Below are 25848 nucleotides of genomic sequence, written 5' to 3'. Positions count from 1 at the left end.
GGGCAAACCGCCTTCCTCATGCTCTGTAGCACAACTATCCTTCTGTCTCAGTGGTATGTGAAAGCAGTCACCACCCCCAAAAGTACAGTGCAAAATACCCAGCATTAAGTCTTTCAACAACTTGAGGTACAGTAACTCTTCTGTGGGATCTGACCAGATGAGCTAGCCCTCGCTTTCCAATTTCATAAATGAGCCTTGAGTGCCCATGACTGTTGCTGGTTCACAGAGTGTCCTTCCTTGGATACTATTTTGGTAGGTACTAACCACTGCATATTGGGAATACCTCACAAGACTTCCGGTTTTGGAGATGCTCTGTGCCATCTAGCCATCAAAATTTGGCAAAGTCGCTCAGAGTTTTACCCTTGTCCATTTTAATTTCTTCCAACACATCAACTTCCAGAATTTACTGTTTACTTGCTGCCTAATATATCCCACCCCTTCCCATGACAGGTGCCATTGTAATGAGATAATCAATATTATTCACTATGGGCAGGCGTAGACTTACGCCAATTTTCCACTTAAGTTATCTGTTGGTCCGTGAAGGGCCATGCCTAGTCCCACTAAACCCTGATCAGGTGTGAAGTCACAAATTATAGCGCAAATATAGTGTGTGTGCCACAATTTGCGGCTTTTCTACACTAATATGGTGTAAAGGCTTTGATAAATTCCCTTCTGTGTGTGTAAATTTGTTAAAAAGCCTAAGTCTTATCAGTCATGAAACAAAGACAAAACAATTATTTTCATGACCTAAGAAAATAAAAAAGCATGAGCGGAAAATCACTAAAAAAGTGTATAGTCATGAAGTAGAAAAATATGTGCAGCATTAAGGGGTTGAGAAAAAAAAAGTAAAAAGGGAGAGCATGTTTTGCGCCTTTACATTTAATATGAAATTGGTTCTTTTCAAGTTAATGTAGTTCATTGAGCTGGTATTTTACAACACGATGTTTAAGGGATTTGATTGCAGTTTTCAATATATACATCCCTATTAGAAGCAGCAACATGTAAGGGCTTATTTTTCTCTGTATGAGAAAATGACAGACTCCAAGTTAATGACCAGCTTTACATTTTCCCTATGACTTGTATAATATATATATATATATATATGACCAGTGTGGGTTTAGTTTCTAATAGAGTAACTCCTTTCCTCGCAGGCACAGCTGTAGTTTTAGATTTAACGCTGCATAGATGTCATTCTGACCCTCTCATACATTGAGCAGCATCTTTTATTTTTCCCGTTTTGGACCGGACTCACACATTTAGATGTTAGATAGATAGATAGATCCATCCTATCCGGTCCAGGTCTGACTCTTGCAGCCCTGCAGTGTTTTTCACTTGGGTCCCTCCCTTTCATGTTATAAGGCCTCTGTGACGTCTCGGCTTCCCTGACTGCTGCAGGAATGCTGACAGTACTATGTCTGCGTGCACACAGGAGTCCTATTTCTCTTACTGTCTAAGCTGGTAAAGGGCTTCCTGCTCTAGTTTGGACCTCCACAGAATGCTGCTGCTCTACTTTACGTGACACATCGGATACTGCAGGATTTGTGCTTTTTTCACAGCTCCCGGAATAAGGGTAATGCATCCTTATTTACCAATGTTCTTGGAGCAGAATGACAGGCCTGTAGAAGATGATGGGCACTGTGTAATTTGAGTAGTTGTAGACAGAGGGAAATTCTCCATTTGCTTTGTGAATAAGTAAAGTTTGCATTATTTATATTTTCATGCTGCAGTGCCAGTCTGGTGTTTCTGGGTTTGCTTGATATTGTTGTTTAACCCTCTCTTAGGCTAATTCGTTGACCATCATCATGGCTTCTGGAATACCAGAATATAACCGGACAGAGACTGACCGACTCAATGAGGTTAAGGGGCATCTGGAAATTGCCTTACTGGAAAAACACTTTCTGCGTAAGTAAAATATCCTGAAAAAAATCACATCAAATTTGCATGCATGCGATCAGCCTCTGGGAAGAACACATTGTATCTTTTTTTATAATGGTATTGCCTTATATTGACATTTCTATAAGTTTGTGTAACCTAAAGATCAAACAGTGTTTATTTCTATCTTTCGTAAAGAACAGACTCTTTTTTATTACTAAATACCTGTAGGATTGCCTGCTAGTTTCATTAGGTGCTTATTACGTGTTTCATTGTTGGCTTCAATTAAAACGGCATTGTAAGCTTTATATAACCCAGGAGCAAGGGAGGATGTACCATAGATGTAGCTGCTATGGGGTCACTGGAGAGAGGGTGCACAGTCTTGGTTATTGGGTTGTAAGAACCTATTCTATCTTATTTATTAAATAAAGCAAAGGTGGGAAAGTGGCCCAAGGAAAACGTGTGGAGGCGCACACACACACACACACACACACACACACACACACACACACACACACACACACACACACACACACACACACACACACACACACACACACACACACACACACACACCCCCCCCTCTCCTGGGTGGCAATAACTGTTTTCTCACACACACACAGCGCCAGCCCTTCTCTCCTGGGTGGCAATAACTGTTTTCTCACACACACACAGCGCCAGCCCTTCTCTCCTGGGTGGCAATAACTGTTTTCTCACACACACACAGCGCCAGCCCTTCTCTCCTGGGTGGCAATAACTGTTTTCTCACACACACACAGCGCCAGCCCTTCTCTCCTGGGTGGCAATAACTGTTTTCTCACACACACACACACACACAGCGCCAGCCCTTCTCTCCTGGGTGGCAATAACTGTTTTCTCACACACACACACACACACACACACACACACACACACACACACACACACACACACACACACACACACACAGCGCCAGCCCTTCTCTCCTGGGTGGCAATAACTGTTTTCTCACACACACACACACACACACAGCGCCTTGCATTTCACAGGAATTAAAGCAAAGTGGAGGTGAAATTTGCAAATTTCAATTTTCTTGCTGAATTTCAATTGTATAATTTTTTTTCCTGTAACACAGAAGATGTTACCAGAGAAACACTACTAAATATGTATTGTCCAGATTCTGCCGTTTTTAGAAATGTTCCACATGTGTCTCTAGTGCACCCGTGGACTAAAACACAAGCCCCAGAAGCAAAGAAGCACCTAGTGGATTTTGAGGCCTCTTTTTTTTAGAATATATTTTAGGCAGCATGCCAGGTTTGAAGAGGTGTTGAGGTGCCAAAACAGGAGGAATCCCCCAAAAGTGACCCCATTTCGGAAACTGCACCCCTCAAGGAATCCATTTATGGTTATCATTTTGACCGCACAGTTTTTACACAGCACAAAATTTGAATTGGGCTGTGAAATTTAAAAAATGTCATTTTTTCCAATAAAATGTAATTTTTTCATCAAAATTTCTTATTTTCACAGGGAACAAAATACCCCATTTTGTTGCCCAATATCTCCTGAATGCAACAATACCCCATTTGTGGTGATAAACGGCTGTTTGGGCCAATGGGAGGCCTCAGAAGGGAAGGAGCGCTGTGTGTTCTTTGGAGTGCAGATTTTGCTGGATTGGTTTTTGAGTGCCATGTTGCATTTGCAGAGCCCCAGAGGTATCAAAGCAATGGAAACCCATCAGAGGTGACCCCATTTTGGAAACTACACCCCTCATGGAATTCATTTATGGGTAATGTGACCATTTAGACCCCATAGTTTCTTCACAGAACTTATTTGAATTGGGCTGGGAATTAAAAATAAAAAAAAAATACTTTTTTTCCAATAATATGTAGTTTTAGCTCAAAATTTCTTATTTTCACAAGAAATAAAGTACTCCATTTTGATGCCCAATTTGTCCTGAGTGCGGCAATACCCCATTTGTGGTGATAAACTGCCGTTTGGGCCCATGGGAGGGCTCAGACGGAAAGGACCACCATTTGGCCTACTGGGGATTTTCTGGTGCGAAGTCATGTATGCAAAAGCCCCTGAGGTACCAGTACAGTTGAAACCCTCGAGAAGTTACCCCGTTTTAAAACTACATCCTTAACACATTCATCTAGAGGTGTAGTGAGCATTTTGACCGGAGACACACACCCCATAAACTGTAATGTGGGTTCTCACGGGTACGGCAATACCCTCCATGTGGCTGTTAACAGCTGCCTGGGCACAAAGCAGGGCTCAGAAGGGAAAGATGAGGGGGATAAGCTGTGCCGAGGGCATCAGGGTAAGTAAAACTGGCGTAGATTAAAAATCGAGGGATGTATGATACATTTTAAAACACTTTCATACAGAGCCTTAGTTTTTCAGGAAACGTGTCACATTGATATATTGTGTCCTTCCTTATCCCACTCTTATAGCAGACTTTGCACTTCTTTTGACTTTTTCCCTTCTTGCCAGTTTGGGGAACTTCTCCTGGAAAGTGTTGCCCTGGTGCGATGCGTGTGGCCTCGCTTCCAGAAGTACTGGGAGCCCCCCTTCCTGGTCCCTAAAAATTAGTTTCTTGATAACCACCTCTTGAAATTTCAGGAAAGTTCCCCTCTGGCCTGTCCATCGACGTAGCACATATGCATTGTATAATGCCATCTGTATGAGGTGCCCGGCCAGCTTCTTATACCACACTGTATGGCGCTGTAGGGCTTCAGGACTTGATCTGACAAGTCCGCCCCTCCCATGTACCTATTGTAGTCCAGGATGCAGTCTCGTTTGGGGGTCTCTGTACTGGTACCTCGTACAGGTACATGGGTACTGGTGTGACATCTCTCTTGTCTTGTACGTGACACACAATATGTTGCTGCTAGATTGTGCCCTGCTCTCACCCCTTCTGAGTGTTTGACCAAGCAGAGTCTTAGGGAGGCCTCTCAGATTTCTTCTAGCAGTGCCGCATGCCACAGGACTTCTGGAAGAGAGGCAGTTGAAGAGTTGGACGCTGGTATAAAAATGATCCAGGTAGAGGCGGTAACCCTGGTCCAGCAGTGGGTACACCAAATCCCACACAATTTTTGCATTAACTCCCAGTAAAGGGGGTGCGCATTCTGGGGGCTGAATACTGGTGTCCTACCCTTCATATATCCTAAATCTGTAGGTATACCCTGATGCACTCTTGCACAGCTTATACATCTTCACGCCATACCTTGCCCTCTTACTCGGCAGGTACTGGCGGAATTGAACCCTCCCTTTAAAATGTACCAAGGACACATCAATAGAAATACAATTCCCGGGGGTGTATGCTTTCGAAAACCAGGCAGTGAAACGGTCTAATAGGGGTCTCCGTTTGTACAAACCGTCAAAACTGGGGTCATCTCAGGGTGGGCACTGCTCATTATCAGTATAATGTAAGAAGCGAAGTATTGCCTCATTTTTTTTTTTTTTTAGGTTCCAGTTCAGTTTTGAAGTTGCTTTGAGGGGCCCATATATTAGAAACCCCTATGAAACACCCCATTTTAGAAACTAGACCCCTCAAAGTATTCACAACAGCATTTAGAAAGTTTATGAACCTTTTAGGTGTTTCACGTGAATTTAGAGCAAAGTAGAGGTGAAATGTACATATTTTTTTTTGTCAGAAAATCTTTTTTATACCATTTTTTTTGTTTTTTATAACACAAAAGGTTTTACCAGAGAAACGCAACTCAATATTTATTGCCCAGATTCTGCAGTTTTGAGAAATATCCCACATGTGGCTCTAGTGCGGTAATGGACTGAAGCATCGGCCTCCGAAGCAAAGGTGCACCTAGCGGATTTTGAGGCCTCCTTTTTATTAGGCACCATGTCCGGTTTAAAGAGGTCTTGGGGTGCCAAAACAGTGGAAAACCCCCCAAAAGTGACCCCATTTTGGAAACTAGACCCCTTGAGGAATTCATTGTAGTTTTCATGGGGTGCATGCAACTTTTTGATCCGTTTTTATTCTATTTTTAAGTGGCGTGGTGACTAAAAAAACACAATTCTACTATTGGTTTTTTATTCTATTTTTTTACAGCGTTCACTGTGCGCTATAAATGACATATTCACTTTATTCTGCGGGGCGATACGATTACGGCGATACCAGATGTTTATAGTTTTTTTTTATATCTTATGGCGTTTGCACGATAAAATACTTTTTGTAAAAAATCATTAACTTTTTGTGTTACCTTATTCTAAGAGCCAGAACTTTTTTATTTTTCCATCAATAAAGCCGTGTGATTACTTATTTTTTGCGTAACGAACTGTAGTTTTTAGGTACATGCGACTTTTTGATCTTTTTATTCCATTTTTTTGGGAGGTGAAGTAACCAAACAATTGTGATTCTGGTACGGTTTATTATTACTTTCTTTTACGGCGTTCACCGTGCGGGATAAATAACGAAATAATTTTGTAGTTCAGGCCGTTACGAACGCGGCGATACCAATTATGTATAGTTTATTTGTTTTATATATTTTTATTAATATTAAAGGACTGATGAGGGAAAAAGGGGGATTTTTACTTTTATTACTTTTAAAACTTTTATTTTCTTATTTTTACACGTCTTTTTTTTACTTTATTACTTTGTCCCACTAGGGGACTTGAGGGCAGGAGGCCCTGATCGCTATTCTAATACACTGCACTACATGCGTAGTGCAGTGTATTAGAACTGTCAGCTACTCGCTGACAACAAGCACAGTGGGTCCTGACTTTGTCAGGACCCACTAGACTTCCGTCGATGGCATAGCCGGACGCCATTGTTTGGTCTCCGGTTGCCATAGTCTCCATCGCCGGCCGCTATCATGTAGCAGGCCGGCGATTGTAGCTTAACCCCTAAAAAGCCGCGTTCGGTATTGAATGCGGCTTTTAAGGGATTAATCAGCGGGGACACAGCGATCGGTCCCTGCTGTCGGAGCTGCGGCAGCTGCTGTACGAGACAGCAGCTGTCACAGCTCCTGTATGTGTTGGGAGGACGGCCGAAATGGCCTTTACTCCCACGACGTACTATTCCGTCGCTGAGCGCGAACAAATTGGTTATAATAGAATTTTTTTTATTTTTTTTAGTTAAACAATTATTATTTAAGTGATTACACATTGTTTTAATTTTTTACATTTTTTCACAAGTCCGGAAATATTATAAATTAGATTCTAATTGATAACATTTCCATGTGCTGGTCACTTGAGGGAGCAGTTCCCGAAATTGCAGCATGGTCAATGTGGTAAAGCAACCTCATTGCTTTATGCTGCAAATTTGGGGTAGACACACTCTCTCTAGTGTCCTCACACAATCCCCCCTCCCTTCTTCTGGCTAGTGCCAGGAGAAGGAGGGGGTTGAATCTTCAAACCTCCTACACTGTGTGCCGCCATTTTCTGAGCGAATGCACAGTGTAGGAGGATTAGATACAGTATAACACTAACATACACGAACATAATACACACATCACATACACGAACATAAATTACCTTCTCCTGCCGCTGCTGCCGCCTCCGCCTTGCGCCTTTGCTTCCTTGAACATATGGGCGTAAGTCGTCATCTGACTGTCCGGCAGCAGCTTCTGGTCCCCATGAAAATGGCGCCGGATTTCGCTCTAACGAGCTTAGTTTTGGTCTATGTGGGAGCGGCGCATGCGCCGTTTCCATACAGACGGCGTACGCTGCAGTGAATGGAACGGCTCCCGTTTGCATTCTCTATGGGGATGAATGTGCCGTATTCCATCTCTGTATGTGTCGTTAATCGACACATACAGAGATGGAAAAAAAATGGCAGCCCCCATAGAAAAGTAAAAGTAGGAAAAAATAAATATATATATATATTAAAAATTCAAGACCCCTTCCCTTTAAGTGCCCACGATCCTTTCATCAGTACTGAGAACTATCCATAAGACCTGCCATTTTAGAGATGCTTTGACCCAGTCATCTAACCATCACAATTTGGCCCTTGTGAAAGTTGCTCAGATCCTTAAATTTGTGTGTTTTTCCTGCTTCTAACGCATCAACTTTCAGAACAGTCTGTTTAGTTGCTCCCTAATATATTCCATATTGTATCAAGATAATCAGTTATTCCAATTACCGGTCAGTGGTTTTAAGGTTATCGGTATACATCTTTGTCTCTGTAGTGGAATCTCTTGTATTAGTCCTCATGCACACGGCCGTGCCCGTAATCACGGCCCGCGATTGCAGGCACAGTTATCAGCCGACGGCCGCGGGCTACATTTTCGGGCCGTGCTCCTCTCATACAAAGTATGGGAGCACGGCCCGTAAAAAACGAAAAGTAGGACCTGCTCCATAATTCCCAGCACGGTTCTACGGCATGGACACCCATCCGTAGCGATACGGAAAGGTGTCCGCGGCCAATAGGACCGGGCCGGTCCGTAATTGTGAACCGCATTACGGTCTGCAGTAACGGAGATTTTTTACGGTCGTGTACATGGGGCCTTCGTCCATAGATTTAACAAATGGTTTTTAAAATGGTGCTTTCCCTGCCTACCCTTGTCCTGATCTTTCTCTAGGTTCATTAAGGTGTACTCTATATAGATGTCACAGGGTAGGTTGAAATTCACATCGGAGGTAACCAACTGTGGCAAAATCAGTGGGGCAGTGGAGCTTGTGGACATTTTGAGTCACAAGCTTTTATACTGATAAACACCAGAAAAAATGCTAGTATTGTAGACCATGTAGTAAAGCGTATCTGTCCGATATTTATGCTGCCCTGTCTGAGGGCAGCATAAAGTAGTTACAGACAGGCTGATTATAGCGGTCTGGCACTTATTTGTTAACGTAGAGTACTTATTGAGAACTTGCTGCAGCTAGTCCAATGATATTCATATATTCATGTCTCCTGCCACCCAGGCGATGATTGACACATTTCTTCCTATTATTGTGCTTCGGGAGAAATGTGTCAATTAGCTGGTGGGGTGGGCGCGGTGTGAATAACCAGAAAATCATTGGATGGATCGCCACCAGCACTGGCCGTGTGCCGCAAATATAAGATGTAGGTTCTCATAAACGACTGCACATTAAGGGTATGTTCACAGTTTTTTGCAGGCAGAAAAATCTGAAGGAATTTTGAGGCAGATTTTGACCTGCCTGCACTTTCTTAGCTGTGTCCATTGCACCATATTTTGCGGTGTTTTTTGGCTGTGGTCATTGATCACCGCGGGCAAAAAATTGCAGCGAAAATCGCTCCGTGCCTCCCATTGATGTCAATGGGAGGTCAGAGACGGAAATGCAGGAAGAAAGAGCATCACTCCGTCCCGTCCCCGCGACCGTTTTTTCCCACTCGCAGGAAAAGACGCCTCCGCCTCCCACTGAAATCAATGGGAAGCAATTCCAGCCGGTTTCCGACGCGGTTTCATCGTCAAAGACAGCGGCAAAAAACTGAGTGTGAACTAGTTCTGACAAATCGGATAAAGTGAAGTTTATGTTCCCCTCCCTGATTGAACAAGTGAAGGTTATGTCCCCCTGCTTCCTCAGTGACATTGGGGGAGGACCTATATATCCAGTCAGGATATTTCTGACTGGAATATTTGAATGCAGGTTGACATAATCTGCGCAACTGACTGGAATATCTGAACGCAGGGTGACATAATCTGCGCAACTGACTGGAATATCTGAACGCAGGGGGACATAATTTGCGCAACTGACTGGAATATTCGAACGCAGGGGGACAAATCTTCACTTGATCCATCAAATAAATGATATACCGCCGAAATCTGCCTGTTTGTAACTACTTTTAAAATCTGACGTATCCGCTTTAACAAATGCAGTACAGTACAGTTGATCAAAATAATTATATTACATTCCTCAACTCCTGAGACTCCTGAGAAGTTGTAAGCTTAGATACTGGTTGCCTCCTTTTTTCTTTGCTCAGGTGGCCTCTTGAGTAGTTTCCGCACACTTCAAAATTATTATTTTGTGTCTTTGCTTCTGTACTGCTTTTTCTTTTTCTTGCCCCCTCGTTGTCTCTATAGTACCACCCATAGGTGACTACCCTGCAAGTAAATGTCCGACCCTTTTCTAAAACCTTGAAACAGGACTTTGTTTAATAGCAAAACAAGAGACAACCATAGGCAGCGCTGTTTTGTTGCGGAGTCTTTGCTTCCCATCAAAACAGAGTAGGGTTCTGGTTGGCTGAGAGATTCCTTTGAGGCATCTCTTGGAAGGTAGCAAGGTTTTTCCAGAGATCATTGCCCTTAAAGGGAATGTGTCGCTAGAAATTATATATTTTTTCAGTTACTATTAACCCCTTGCGTACCTTCGACGTAATAGTACGTCGCTGGCCGCTTATGCCAGCGTACCTTCGCCGTACTATTACGGCGCAGGAATAAACTGTCACTATGTGAAATCACATAGTGACATAACAGCGGCGGCAGCTGTCATTGACAGCTAACCGTCTCTGCTACCGGCCTGGGGACCAATTAGCAGTCCCCAATGCCGGCGATTGCTGTGATTGGTCAGTCTCTGAAGACTGACCAATCAAAGCCGTCTGTGACGTCGTCTGCAGGAATAAGCTCCTGTCACTTTCTCTGATCTCCTCACTTCTGTGAGATATGTGAGATCATCAGAGAAAGCGGTGTAAAAAAAAACCCACTATTTTTATTAACCCCTTCCCGAAAATGGGCGTATAGTAACGCCCTGAGGATGAAGCGGGCACAGGAGCTGTGCTCGCTCCATCTTCATCGGATGTCGGCTGTAATATACAGCCGACATCCCACTGCAACTACAGCGATCACTGTCCTCTCCGATCGCTGTAGTTTAACCCCTTAAATGCCGCTGTCAATAGCGACAGCGGCATTTAAGTGATTGATACAGAGGGAGGGGGCTCCCTCTGCACCCCATTGCCCCCCCCCCCCCCGTGAAAAATCGCGGGGTTCTGATGGTTGCAATGGCAACCAGGAAGCCTAGCAACGGCTTCCTGGTTGCCAGGTACGGGAGCCTATTAGGTCCTGCCCAAGGCAGGACGTAATAGGCTCAACTGTCCGTTGTAAAGTGACAGTTACAATACACTGCACTACATCAGTACATACAGAAGTAGTGCAGTGTATTGTGCAGGGGATCAGACGATCAGATCTTCCAGTCCCCTAGTATGTGTAAAATAAAAAGTAAAAAAAAAGTTTTAGATAAATCAATAAATACAAGTTTTACGTAATAAAAACAATAATCGCCTTGTTTCCCTGATCAAGCCCTTTATAATTAGAAAAAAAAGAAAAACTAGACATAATAGGTATCGCCGCGTTCGTATTGGCCTGACCTAAAAAAATATCATATTATTTATCCCGCACGGTGAACACCGTAAAAAAAATACCATAAAAAAACAATGGCAGAATGACCTTTTTTGGTCACGTTGTTTCCAAAAAATGGAATAAAAAGTGATAAAAAAGTCGCGCGTAGCCAAACATGGTACCAATAAAAACTACAGTGTGTCACGCAAAAAACAAGCCCTCACACAGCTCCGTCGACAAAAAAATAAAAAAGTTATGGCTCTCAGGACATGGTGACACTAAAACATTTTATTTAGAAAAAAGTGTTTTTTTTTTTGTAAAAGTAGTAAAACATATAAAAACTATATAAATTTGGTATTGCCATAATCGTATCAAACCGCAGAATAAAGTAAACATGTTTTTTATACTGCACAGAGAACGCCGGTAAAAAATTATAAAAAAAATAGTGAGAGAATTTCTGGTATTTGGTCTCACCTCAGAAAAAATGGAATAAAAACTGATCAAATTATCGCATGTGCCCCAAAATGATACTAATAAAAACGACGGCTCGTCCCATGAAAATCAAGCACTCACATAGCTCGTCAACGGAAAAATAAAAAGTTCTGACTCTTGGAACGCAATAATGCAAAACGACGGCCCAGACTAATTTATATGTGCAGCAGCTCTTCACCTAAAACCCCACGTCATCATTTGCAGCCCCCACTGGTAGACCCTGTAAATGCAGCGAAAACGATGACATTTTGGGGTCTGTGCTACATATGGGGCTAGTGAAGAAGTCAAAGATTAGGCAATGCTGGAGTGCGGATATTTTGTACAACACCACAGACACCCTTTAGAAGTGTGACTCCTGCACCCAATAATCCGGCCTGTGCATGAAGGATTGGTTTAAAGCGTACGTCACTATCCAGGGATAATTAATTTTATTATTCATTCTCCCCATTATTACATCATCCTATTATGACCTATTGCACTCCGCCCAGCTTACATATACCCTGATGTACTCCGCCCAGCTAACATATACCCTGATGTACTCCGCCCAGCTTACATATACCCTGATGTACTCCGCCCAGCTTACATATACCCTGATGTACTCCGCCCAGTTTACATATACCCTGATGTACTCCGCCCAGCTTACATATACCCTGATGTACTCCGCCCAGCTTACATATACCCTGATGTACTCCGCACAGCTTACATATACCCTGATGTACTCCGCCCAGCAAACATATACCCTGATGAACTCCGCACAGCTTACATATACCCTGATGTACTCCGCCCAGCTTACATATACCCTGATGTACTCCGCCCAGCTTACATATGCCCTGATGTACTCCGCCCAGCTTACATATGCCCTGATGTACTCCGCCCAGCTTACATATGCCCTGATGTACTCCGCCCAGCTTACATATGCCCTGATGTACTCCGCCCAGCTTACATATGCCCTGATGTACTCTGCACAGCTTACATATGCCCTGATGTACTCCGCCCAGCTTACATATGCCCTGATGTACTCCGCCCAGCTTACATATACCCTGATGTACTCCGCCCAGCTTACATATACCCTGATGTACTCCGCCCAGCTTACATATACCCTGATGTACTCTGCACAGCTTACATATACCCTGATGTACTCCGCGCATCTTACGTATACCCTGATGTACTCCGCACAGCTTACATATACCCTGATGTACTCCGCACAGCTTACATATACCCTGATACACTCCGCCAAGCTTACATATGTCCCCACATTATAAACTGAAACACCAGTAAAACACTAAACAAAACTACTACCAAGCAAAATCTGCGCTCCAAAAGCCAAATGGCGCTCCTTCTGGGCCTGGCAGTGTGCCCAAACAGCAGTTTATGACCACATATGGGGTATTACCGTACTCTGGAGAACCGCTTAACAATTTATGGGGCGTATGTCTCCAGTGGTACAAGCTGGGCCCAACGCATTGGGCACTGAAATAGCATATATGTGGAAAATGTCAATTTTCAATCTGCAACATCCACTGTGCACTAATTTCTGCAAAACCTTTGGGGGTCAAAATGCTCACTACACTTCTAGATGTATTCCTTGAGGGGTGTAGTTTCCTAAATGGGGTCACTTCTCGGGAGTTTTCACTGTACTGGTACCTCAGCGCAATGCAACATGGCGTCAAAAACAAATTTTGTAAAATCTCCACTCCAAAACCGAAATTGCACTTTTTCCGTTTAGACCCTTGCCGTATATCCAAATAGCCGTTTACAACCACATTTGGGGTATTTCCGTAATCAGGAGAAATTGTGTAACACATTTTGGGGTGTCTCTTCTCCTGTATTCCTTGTGGAAATGAAAAATTCTGAGCTAAAGCTACAGGTTATTGGAAAAAAAAAATGTTTTCATTTTCACGGACCAATTCTAATAAAATCTATAAAACACCTGAGGGCTCAAAATGCTCACTACACCTCTAATTTAATTCTTTCAGGGGTATAGTCTCCAAATTGGGATCACACCTGGGGAATTTCTACTATACTGGTACTTCAGGGACTCTGCAAATGCGACATGGCCCCCAGAAACCAATTCAGCAAAATCTGAGCTGCAAAATCCAAATGGTGCTCCGTCCCTTCTGAGCCCTGCCGTGGGTCCAAACAGCAGTTTATTACCACATAATGGGGTATTACCGTAATCAGGAGAAATTGCTTTACAAATGTTGAGGTGCTTTTTCTCCTTTATTCCTTATAAAAATTAGAAAATTCTGTGTTTTTTCCCAAAAAAAGTCTCTTTTCATCTTCACAGACTAATTCCAATAAATTCAGCAAAAAACCTGTGGGGTCAAAATGCTAACTATACCACTAGAAAAATTCCTTGAGGGGTATAGTTTCCAAAATGGGGTCACTTTTGGGGGGATTCCACTGTTTAGGTCCCTCCAGGGCGTTGCAAACGTGACACGGCACTGAAAACCATTCCAGTAAAATCAGAGCTCCAAAATCCAAATGGGGGTCCTTCCCTTCTGAGCCCTGCTGTGGGTCCAAACAGCAGTTTATTACCACATATGGTGTTTTTCTGTAATCGCAATAAATTGCTTTACAAATGTTGGGGTGCTTGCTCTCCTTTATTTCTTGCAAAAATTAGAAATTTTTACGTTTTTCCAGAAAAAAAAGTAGATTTTTATTTTCACAGACTAACTCCAGAAAATATAGCAAAATAACTGTGGGGTCAAAATGCTAACTATACCCCTAGATAAATTCCCTGAGGGGTGTAGTTTAAAAAATGGGGGTCACTTTTGGGGGGTTTCCACTGTTTTGGCACCACAAGACCTCTTCAAACCGGACATGGTGCCTAAAATATATTCTGAAAAAAGGAGGCCCCAAAATCCAAGAGGTGCTCCTTTGCTTCTGAGGCCTGTGTTTTAGTCCATTAGCGCACTAGGGCCACATGTGGGATATTTCTAAAAACTGCAGAATCTGGGCAATAAATATTGAGTTGCGTTTCTCAGGTAAAACCTTCTGTGGTACAGAAGAAAATGTAGTGCATATGAATTTTGTAAAAAAAAAATGAAATTTGAAAAGTTCAGCTCTACTTTCCTTCAATTCCTGTAAAACGCCTAAAGGGTTGAAACACTTTCTGAATGCTGTTTTGGATACTTTGAGGGGTGCAGTTTTCAAAATGGGGTGTTTTATGGGGGTTTCCAATATATAGGGCACTCAAAACCACTTCAGAACTGAACTCGTCCCTGAAAAAATAGCTTTTTGAAATTTTCTTAAAAATATGAGAAATTGCTGCTAAAGTTCTAAGCCTTGTGAGGTCATAGAAAAATAAAAGGATGTTCAAAAAACGATGCAAACATAAAGTAGACATATGGGAGATGTTAATTGGTAACTATTTTGTGTGGTATTACCATCTGTTTTACAAGCAGATACATTTAAAATTGGAAAAATCATAATTTCTTCATATTTTCGCTAAATGTTGGTGTTTTTCACAAATAAGCAATGAATTTATCGACCAAATTTTTGCACTAAACTAAAGTACAATATGTCACGAGAAAACAATCTCAATCAATTGGATAGGTAAATGCATTCCGGAGTTATTACCAAATAAAGTGATACATGTCAGATTTGAAAAGATGGGTCTGGTCCTCAAGGCCAAAATGAGCTGGGTACTCAAGGGGTTAAAGAGGCTCTGTCACTAGATGATCAAATCCCTATCTCCTATTGCATGTGATCGGCGCTGCAATGTAGATAACAGTAACGTTTTTTTGTTTTTTTTTAAAACGTTCATTTTTGGCCAAGTTATGAGCTATTTTATATATATGCAAATGAGCTTTGAAATGGATACACTGGGCGTGTTTTTTTTTCGTTTTACTAACTGGGCATTGTGAATAGAAGTGTATGATGCTGACGAATCAGTGACCAATCAGCATCATGCACTCCTCTCCATTCATTTACACAGCACATAGTGTTCTTACTAGAACGATGTGCAGCCACATACACAAGTGTCCTGATAATGAATACACATGACCTCCAGCCTGGACGTCATGTGTATTCAGAATCCTGTACCTTCTGAATCTTTCAAAGCTCATTTGCATATATATATATATAATTTAAAATAGCTCATAACTTGGCCAAAAATTAACGTTTTAAAAACAAAACAAAAAAAAACGTTACTGTTCTCTACATTGCAGCGCCGATCACATGCAATAGGAGATAGGGATTTGAGAATCTGGTGACAGAGCCTCTTTAAGTGATATCACATTGTTTTAATTTTTTCACACGTCAGGAAATATTATAAATTAGATTCTAATTTTGTAACATTTCCATGTGCTGGCCACTAGAGGGAGCAATTCCAAAAATTGCAGCATGGTCACTGTGGTAAAGCAACCTCATTGATGTATGCTGCAAATTTGTTGTGGACACACTCTCTAGTGTCCTTACACAATCCCCCCTCCCTCCTTCTGGCTGTTGCGAGGAGAAGCAAGGGTTCGAATGTCTTCAAACCTCCTACACTGTGTGCTGCCATTTTCTGAGCAACTGCACCGTGTAGGAGGATTAGATACAGGGCTCAGCAGACAGTAATACACACAAACCGAATACACACGAACCGAAATTACCTGCTCTTGCTGCCGCCTCCGCTGGTCTACTCTCCTCTTCCTTGCGCCTTCGCTTCGTTGAACATATGGCCGGAAGCCGCGGACGGAAGTCGTCATCTTACTGTCCGTCAGCGGCTTCCGGTCCACATGAAAATGGCGCCGGATTTCGCTTTACGAACGAGCTTCATTTTGGTCTGGGTCGGAGCGGCTCCCGTTCGCATTCTCTATGGGGTTGTATGTGCCATATTCCATCTCTGTATGTGTCGTTAATCGACACATAGAGATGAAAAAAAAATGGCAGCCCCCATAGAGAAGTAAAAGTCAGAAAACATAAAGTAAAACCTGAGAACACCATTTAATAATTTTTTTGAAAATATTACATTAAAAGCAATATTATAATAAAATCAATATTCCCTTTAACCCCTTCGCGCCATTTCACGTACAGTTACGTCATGGGAGATGGCCTTTTCGCGCATCTCCGTAACTGTACGTGAAGGAGATGGAGCTGGTTCAGGAGCTGAGCCAGCGACATCACCGCCGGGTGACAGCTGTATGTTACAAACTGGCACCCTGAGGTATCGGCCAGGACCGGAGCTAGCCTCCGATCCGACCGATTAACCCCTCACATGCTGCGTTCAATAGAGATCGCAGCATGTGAGGAGTTTATAGCCACCGGCACCCCAGCAACGTGATCGCTGGGTTGCCGGTGGCTGCAAAGGCGATAGGAGGGCTAATACTTACCTCCCGGTCCGCCAGTAACGGAATCCTCCTATGCCCCGTCGTCGGCGGGGCCCAAGAGGCTTCCGATACCATCGGCAAGGTGGCGCCGGCTCATCAGCAGTGGGTGTTCGCTGTATGTTACAGCGGACACCCCGATCTATCGGCAGGAACCGGAGCTAGCTCCGATTCCTGCCATTAACCCCTTCAATGCAGCGATTCAATGCAATCGCTGCATCAAAGTGGTTTGTATGCAATCGGCAGCCTTGCCATGCGATGGCAAGGCTGGCGACTGCTACTATGGCAACAGGATGCCTAACAATGGCTTCCTATCTGCCATTACGTTAGCCGATTAGGACCCGCCCAGAGGCGGAGCCTGATCGGCTTGTTGTCAGTGAACAACTGACAGTTCTAATACATTGCACTACATAGGTAGTGCAATGTATTAGAACATCAAACAAACAGTTGGACCTTCAAGTCCCCTAGTGGGACTAAAGAAAAGTGTAAAAAAAAATGTAAAAATAAAAGTTGTAAAAAATACAATAAAAGTTTCAAATAATAACACAAAACACAATCGCCCTTTTTCCCTTATCAAGTCATTTATTATTGAAAAAAATAATAAAGCCATACATATTTGGTATCGCTGCGACCGTAACGACCTTAACAATAAAAATATTGTTATTTATTCCGCACAGTGAACGCCGTAAAAAATAAAAATAAAAAATACTGACATAATTGCTATTTTTTGGTCACTTTGTCTTCCAAAAATTGAAATAAAAAGTGATCAAAAAGTCGCATGTACCTAAAAATGGTACCTATAAAAACTATAACTCGTCTCGCTAAAAACAAGCCCTCATACAGCTCCATCGACGAAAAATTTAAAACCGTTATGGCTCTCACAACTTGGCGACAGAAAAAATCCATTCTCTTTACAAAAGTTATTTTATTGTGCAAAAAGTTGTAAAACATAAAAAGTGCTATAAATTAGGTATTACCGGAATCGGACTGACCCGCAGAATAAAGCTAACATGTAATTTATAATGTGCCAGAATTGCTGTTTTTTGGTCACCTTGCCTCCCAAATAAAAAAGGATAACAAGTGATCAAAAAGTCGCATGTACCCCAAAATGGTACCAATAAAAACTACAGCTCGTCCCACAACAAATCAGCCCTCATACCACTACGTCTATGAAAAAATAAAATTAGTCAAGGCACCAATAAGCCAGGAAATAAAAATATGCAGTTGTGCCGGCCCGAGGGGAACGTTTCTTCTGTTTCAAGTGGCGAATTATCAAGGCCCCTAAAATTAGGGAACCAGGAAGGGGAGGGCCCAAACATATCTGATGGAAGTGAGGGCGCCCGTATTATACCAGGACAACACTTTCCCAGCAAAATTCCCCAAACTTCAAAGGTGCCGAGTGTGGACCAAAAGGGGAATAAGTAAAGACCATTTATTAGTGCGACATCGGCCTGTGCAGAAAGGATTGTGTCCAGTGGCGTAACTACCGCCGTAGCGGCTGCTACGGGGCCCGCGGCATGAGGGGGCCCGTGTCGCCAGCCGGCACGGGCCCCCACCATGGCCGGAGGTTCCGCTAGCAGCCGCTATGGCTGCTACATCGGGACGCCACTGAACACTACGGCAGAGCAGGGAGGTATCTCCCCGCTCTGCCATTAACTGGTTCCCGACCGCTGGCTGTATTTTTACGGCCAGCGGTCAGGGTCCTTAAAACCCGAGCCATAGACTTTCTACGGCTCGAGTTTTAACTTGCTGCCCGCGCGATCGGGCAGCTGAATGTCGGGTCTCCGGCTGTCAGTGACTGCCGGGGACCCTGAGGAGAAGATAGAAGCAGCTTTCACTGCTTCTGTCTTCTCTGATCACTTGTACACAGCGCTCAATGCGCGCTGTGTACAGGAATAGAGACAGCAGCAACGGCGGGGTCTCTATTCCTCACAGTGATCATATGACTGGTCACATGATCGCCGGGTGCCGTTAGTGGCAGACTGCTGCTGGGTCTTACTAGACCCAGCACAGCCCTATTAGTGACAATCGTCACTATGAGAGGGCTGATTTCCCCTGTAACTGGGGCTGCTGTGCAGCTCCAGTTACAGTGGAAAAACATGGTGTAAAAGAAAGAAAAAAAAAATATAAAGTTCCCCAAAGGTCTTCTTTGACCTTTGAGGGACAGACCATAGTAATAAAAAAATAATAAAGTAAAGTGCAAAAAAAAAATTGAAATAATAAATACACATAAAATACCCACCCCAAAAAAAAAAACGTTCCCCCCCCCCGCCAAACATTGTTGTAACGCTGGCCCACACCCAATTACCCTAATATAGACATGTAATATATAAAAATTTACGGTAGACAATGGCGATCACAAATAAAAGGTCTATTTTAGGGTAAAACTGTTATTACCAAAAACAAATAGCTCAAACGTAAAAAAGCTTATTTTTTTTACTATTTTCAAACTTTATGAATAAAAATTCTAAAATAGCAAAAAAGGTGTGTATAAAAAATGAAACCTGCATGGTCTACGGAAAAAACGTGGCAAAAATCACGTCATTAGCCCAACAAATAAAAAAGTTATAGCCATTTAACTAACACGTGCTAAAAATGGCTAAACGGTGTCTGGTCCTGAAGGCGCAAAATAGAGCAAAAGACATGTATCCCCTCTCCACCGGATAGGGGATACATGTGTGATCGCTGGCATTGATAGGGAGAACGGGGGACTGAAAGTCCCCTGACGTTCTCCATCACAAACCTTGGACTTCCGGGGTCTGTGTCGGCAGCTCCGTAGAAATGAATGGAGCGCCGGTCGTGCTTGTGCGCATGCGTGACCAGCGCTCCTTTCATTTTTATTGAGCTGCGCAGACGCCGGAAGTCAGAGGTTAGTCATGGAGAAGTTCAGGGGACTTTCAGTCCCCCGTTCTCCCTATCGCTGCCAACGATCACACATGTATCCCCTATCCTGTGGAGATCCTGTGGAGAGGGGATACATGTATTTTGTAGGACACACTGTAGGTCGCATTTTTGTTGGGAGGAGGGACGCTGTATGGCGTTCCCTACAGTGGGGGACACTGTATGGCGTTCCCTACAGGGGGGGGTGGCTGTATGGCGTTCTCTACAGGGGGGTGGCTGTATGGCGTTCTCTACAGGGGGGGTGGCTGTATGGCGTTCTCTACAGGGGGGGTGGCTGTATGGCGTTCTCTACAGGGGGGGTGGCTGTATGGCGTTCTCTACAGGGGGGGGGCTGTATGGCGTTCTCTACAGGGGGGGGGCTGTATGGCGTTCTCTACAGGGGGGCTGTATGGCGTTCTCTACAGGGGGGGCTGTATGGCGTTCTCTACAGGGGGGGCTGTATGGCGTTCTCTACAGGGGGGGCTGTATGGCGTTCTCTGCAGGGGGGCTGTATGGCATTATCTACAGGGGGGCTGTATGGCGTACTCTACAGGGGGATGTATGGCACTATCTACAGAGGGGGGCTGTATGGTGTTATCTACAGGGGGGGCTGTATGGCGTTCTCTGCAGGGGGGCTGTATGGCGTTCTCTACAGGGGGGCTGTATGGCGTACTCTACAGGGGGATGTATGGCGCTATCTACAGAGGGGGGGCTGTATGGCGTTATCTACAGGGGGGGCTGTTAAAAAGGCACTATCTACAAGAGGGGGGGGGGTTGTGTGACACCCAGGGGAGGGGGGGCCCCAGTCAAAAGTTTGCTATGGGGCCCAGTCTTTCCTAGTTACGCCCCTGATTGTGTCACAGCATAACACGCATCTATGGATTATTTTATTGTTTTTTTTTACCCCACTATACCACCTGACTACGCCCCTTATATACTCCGCCCGCCTTACATGTACCCCCACGTTATAAACGGAAACACCAGTAAGACTCAAAACAAAACTACTACAAGCAAAATCCACGCTCCAAAAGCCAAATGGCGCTACCTCCCTTCTGAACCCTACGTTGTGCCCAAACAGCAGTTTACTTCCACATATATGGCATCGCCATACCCGGGAGAACCCTTTTAACAATTTTTGGTGTGTGTGTCTCCAGTGGCACAAGCTGGGTGCCATATATTGGCATATCTATTGAAAAACCATTTTCACTCTGCAACATCGAGTGCACACCAATTTCTGCCAATCACCTGTGGGGTTAATATGCTCACTACACCCCTAGGTGAATACCTTGAGGGGTGTAGTTTCCAAAATGGGGTCACTTCTGGGGGTTTCAACTGTTTTGGTCCCACAGGGACTTTGCAAATGCGACATAGCGACCAGAAACCAATCCAGCAAAATCTGTACTCCAAAAGCCAAATGGCGCTCCTTCCCTTCTGAGCCCTACTCTGTGCCCAAACAGCAGTTTATGACCACATATCCGGTATTGCTGTACACAGGAGAAGTTGCTTTACAAGTGTTGGTGTGCTTTTTTTCATTTATTTTTTGAGAATATGAAACATTTTCAGCTAAAACTACGTCTTATTGAAGAAAAAGGATTTTTTTTATTTTCACTGCCCAATTCTAATAAAATCTATGAAACACCTGTAGGGTCAAAATGCTCACTACACCCCTAGATTAATTCCTCAAGGGGTGTAGTTTCGTGAATCGATCACTTTTGGAGAGTTTCCACTGTACTGGTACCTTAGGAGCTTTGCAAAAGTGACATGGTGTCAAGAAACCAATCCAGCAAAATCTGTGCTCCAAAAGCCAAATGGCGCTCCTTCTCTTCTGATCCTTGCCGTATGCCCAAACAGCAGTTTATGACCACAAATGGGGTATTGCCGTACTCCAGAGAAGGTGCTTTACAAATGTTGGGGTTCTTTTATTCCTTTATTTGTTGAGAAAATGAAAAATTTTGAGCTAAATCTACGTCTTATTGGAAAAAAAGTTTTTTTTTTAATCTTCACTGCCCAATTCTAATAAAATCTATGAAACCTCTGTGGGTTCAAAATGCTCACTACACCCCTAGATGGATTCTTCAAGGGGTGTAGTTTTCTAAATGGAGTCACTTTTTTGGTGTTTTCACTGTTTTGGTCCCTTAGGGGCTTTGCAAATGCGACGTGGTCTCCGCAAACCATTCCTGCTAAATTTGAGCTCCAAAAGCCAAATGGCGCTCTTTCACTTCTAAGCTCCGCCGTGTGTCCAAACAGCCGTTTATGACCACATGCGGGGTATTGTTTTACTCGGGAGAAATTGCTTTACAAAAGTAGTGGTGCATTTTCTCCTTTTAGTCCTTGTGGAAATTAGAAAAAATTAGCTAAACCTACATTTTCTTTGAAAGAATGTAGATTTTCATTTTCACGGCCTACTTACAATAATTTTTGCAAAAAACCTGCAGGGTCAAAATGCTCACTATACCCCTAGATAATTTCCTCAAGGGGTATAGTTTCCAAAATGTGGTCACTTTTGGGGGATTTCCACAGTTTTGGCGCCGCAAGAGCCTTTCAGACCTGACATGGAGCCTAAAATATTTTCTAATAAAAAGGAGGCCCCAAAATCCTCTAGGTGCTAAATTTGCTTCGGAGGCCTGTGCTTCAGTCAATAAGTGCACTAGGGCCACATGTGGGGTATGTCTAAAAACTGCAGTATCTGGGCAATCGATATTGAGTTGCGTTTCTCTGGTAAAACTTTCTGTGTTACAAAAAAAATAGATGAAAAATGAATTTCTGGAAAAAAAAAAAGAAATTTGAACATTTCAGATCTACTTTGCCTTAAAGAGGCTCTGTCACCAGATTTTGCAACCCCTATCTGCTATTGCAGCAGATAGGCGCTGCAATGTAGATTACAGTAACGTTTTTATTTTTAAAAAACGAGCATTTTTGGCCAAGTTATGACCATTTTTGTAGTTATGCAAATGAGGCTTGCAAAAGTCCAAGTGGGTGTGTTTAAAAGTAAAAGTCCAACTGGGCGTGTATTATGTGCGTACATCGGGGCGTTTTTAATACTTTTACTAGCTGGGCGTTCTGATAAGTATCATCCACTTCTCTTCAGAACGCCCAGCTTCTGTCAGATCACGCTGTGACGTCACTCACAGGTCCTGCATCGTGTCAGACGAGCGAGGACACATCGGCACCAGAGGCTTCAGTTGATTCTGCAGCAGCATCGGCGTTTGCAGGTAAGTCGATGTAGCTACTTACCTGCAAACGCTGATGCTGCTGCAGAATCAACTGTAGCCTCTGGTGCCGATGTGTCCTCGCTCGTCTGACACGATGCAGGACCTGTGAGTGACGTCACAGCGTGATCTGGCAGAAGCTGGGCGTTCTGAAGAGAAGTGGATGATACTTCTCATCAGAACGCCCAGCTAGTAAAAGTATTAAAAACGCCCCTATGTACGCACATAATACACACCCACTTGGACTTTTACTTTTAAACACACCCACTTGGACTTTTGCAAGCCTCATTTGCATAACTACAAAAATGGTCATAACTTGGCCAAAAATGCTCGTTTTTTAAAAATAAAAAAGTTACTGTAATCTACATTGCAGCGCCTATCTGCTGCAATAGCAGATAGGGGTTGCAAAATCTGGTGACAGAGCCTCTTTAATTCCTGTGAAACATCTTAAGGGGATAAGAAACTTTCTAAATGCTGTTTTGAATACTTTGAGGGGTGAAGTTTTTAAAATGGGGTGACTTATCGAGGGTTTCTAATATATAAGGCCCTAAAATCCACTTCACAACTGAACTGGCCCCTGTAAAAATAGCCTTTTGACATTTTCTTGAAAATGTGAGAAATTGCTGCTAAAGTTCTAAGCCTTGTGATGTCATAGAAAAATTAAAGGATGTTCAAAAAACGATGCCAATCTAAAGTAGACATATGGGTGATGTTAATTAGCAACAATAATTTTGTGTGGTATTACTATCTGTCTTACAAGCAGATACATATAAATTTAGAAAAATGCTAATTTTTGCAATTTTTCGCTAAATTTTGGTGTTTTTCACAATTAAATAATGTATCGAGCAAATTTTGCCAGTAACCTAAAGTCCAATGTGTCACGAGAAAACAATCTCAGAATCGCTTGGATAGGTAAAAGCATTCCGGAGTTATTACCACATAAAGTGACACATGTCAGATTTGAAAAAATAAGCTGTGTCCTTAAGGCCAAAACAGGCTCAGTCCTTAAGGGCTTAAGACTTCCTTCCAGCTTGATCTCCGCAAGGAGAACAAGTACCTTTCAAGAGCTGTTTTAAAGGCGTTTCACAAAGCCAACCGGTACTTTGTACTGATGAGGAGCAACAACTCTGAAACAGTGTTGCCTACAGATGGGTATCTCTGGTTTGAATTTTAACGTGTCATGTGTCAAGGTTCTATAAGGCCATGTTCACACGGCATATGTTGAGGCTGAAAAATAAGAGTTTGATTTCCAAAGAAAATAGCCTTTTAGGCCCATGCACACGACCTGTGCCTGTAATCGCAGCCCGTGGTTAGGGGCACGGCCGGCTGCCCATTATAAAGTATGGGAGCATGGTCCGTAAAATAAAATAGTACATGTCCTATTTTTTACGGAAGCTTTCTACGGCCCAGAAACCTTCCTGTAAATATACGGGAAGGTATCAGTCGGCCATAGAAACTAATCTGTCCGTAATTGCGGATGAGATCTACGGTCGTGTGCGTGGGGCCTGAGTCCAGGTGTTTTTTGGAACTGATTTTCAAACCGTTTATTTTTGTCATTTTTGAAGTTTATTTTGAAGCATATTTTCTAAGCGGTTTTTGACGTGTCACTGGTAAATGGGGAAAAAAACAGCTTGTAAAACGCTTCAAGTAGCTGGTTACTACTCTTTTACGAAGCGTATTTTTACGAGGTATTTTTTAAATTTGGCAGCGTAAAAATATGCTTACATGAACTACACCGTGTATTTTCTATTGATATCAGTGGAAAGCTGTTTGCAGGCGTATTGTAAGTGTATTTTGGAGCGTAATACATGCACTTTACTGTCCGAAATATACCTGAAAATATGCTGTGGGAACTTGACTTAACCCCTTCCCGACATTTGCCGTACATGTACGTCATGGAAAGCATTGACTTCCCGCAAAATGCCGTACATGTACGTCAAATGTTTGGCACCGGCTCAGAAGCTGAGTCGGTGCCATCATCACCGGATCTCAGCTGTATCTTACAGCTGACATCCGACTGTAACGGCGGGGACCGAAATTAGCTTCGATCCCCGCCATTAACCCCTTAAGTGCAGCGCTCAAACGCGATCGCTGCACTTAAGGTGTTTGCAGCTCATCGGAGCCCCAGCAATGAAATTGCCGGGGTTCCGGTGGCTGCAATGGCAACCGGAGGCCTAATACTGGCCTCCCGGTCTGCCTAGCACCGAAGCCGGTCAAGATCCGCCCGGCGGCGGAGCCTGATCGGCTTCCGTAGCTGCCGGCAAGATGGCGCCGGGTCAGGAGCTGATCCGGCGTCATCAGCGGTGGAAGTCAGCTGTACTGTACAGCTGACATCCACCTGTAACGGCAGGAACCGGAGCTAGCTCCGATCCCTGCCATTAACCCCTTCGATGCAGCAATCGAAAGCGATTGCTGCATCGTAGCGGTTACTAGCAGATCGCCAGCCCCGACAGGCAATCGGGACTGGCGACTGCTGTTATGGCAACAGGAGACACAATGGTCTCCTGCTCTGCCATTACGGAAGCCGATTTAGGCCCCGCCGGGAGGCGAAGCCTAATCGGCTTGCTGTCAGTGAATGGCTGACAGATCTAATACATTGCACTACATAGGTAGTGCAATGTATTAGAAAAAAAAAAATCTGACCGTTGGACCTTCAAGTCCCCTAGTGGGACTTGAAGAAAAGTGTAAAAAAAAGTATAAAAAAGTGTAAAAAAAAGTGAAAACAATAAGTTTCAAGTAATCAAATAAAACACAATCCCCCTTTTACTCTTATCAAGTCCTTTATTATTGAAAAATAATAATAAACCATATGTATTTGGTATCGCCGCGACCGTAACGACCTGAGGTATCAAA

At 43.4% G+C, this 25848-nt stretch overlaps 1 protein-coding gene across 1 annotated transcript in view; it reads left to right on the top strand.

Moving 5' to 3' along the window:
• The window catches only part of GRAMD4 (GRAM domain containing 4), a 176583-nt gene that overhangs the window by 44367 nt on the left and 106368 nt on the right, over nt 1–25848 (top strand). Inside the window, 1 exon segment of the mRNA XM_075857227.1 lies at nt 1782–1902. Coding sequence (XP_075713342.1) covers nt 1782–1902 — 121 coding nt within the window.

Source organism: Rhinoderma darwinii, chromosome 3 (genome assembly GCF_050947455.1).
Source record: "Rhinoderma darwinii isolate aRhiDar2 chromosome 3, aRhiDar2.hap1, whole genome shotgun sequence".
Taxonomy (NCBI): domain Eukaryota; kingdom Metazoa; phylum Chordata; class Amphibia; order Anura; family Rhinodermatidae; genus Rhinoderma; species Rhinoderma darwinii.
The sequence above is the reverse complement of the archived record's forward strand: the minus strand, read 5'-3'. Positions and strand labels throughout refer to the sequence as shown.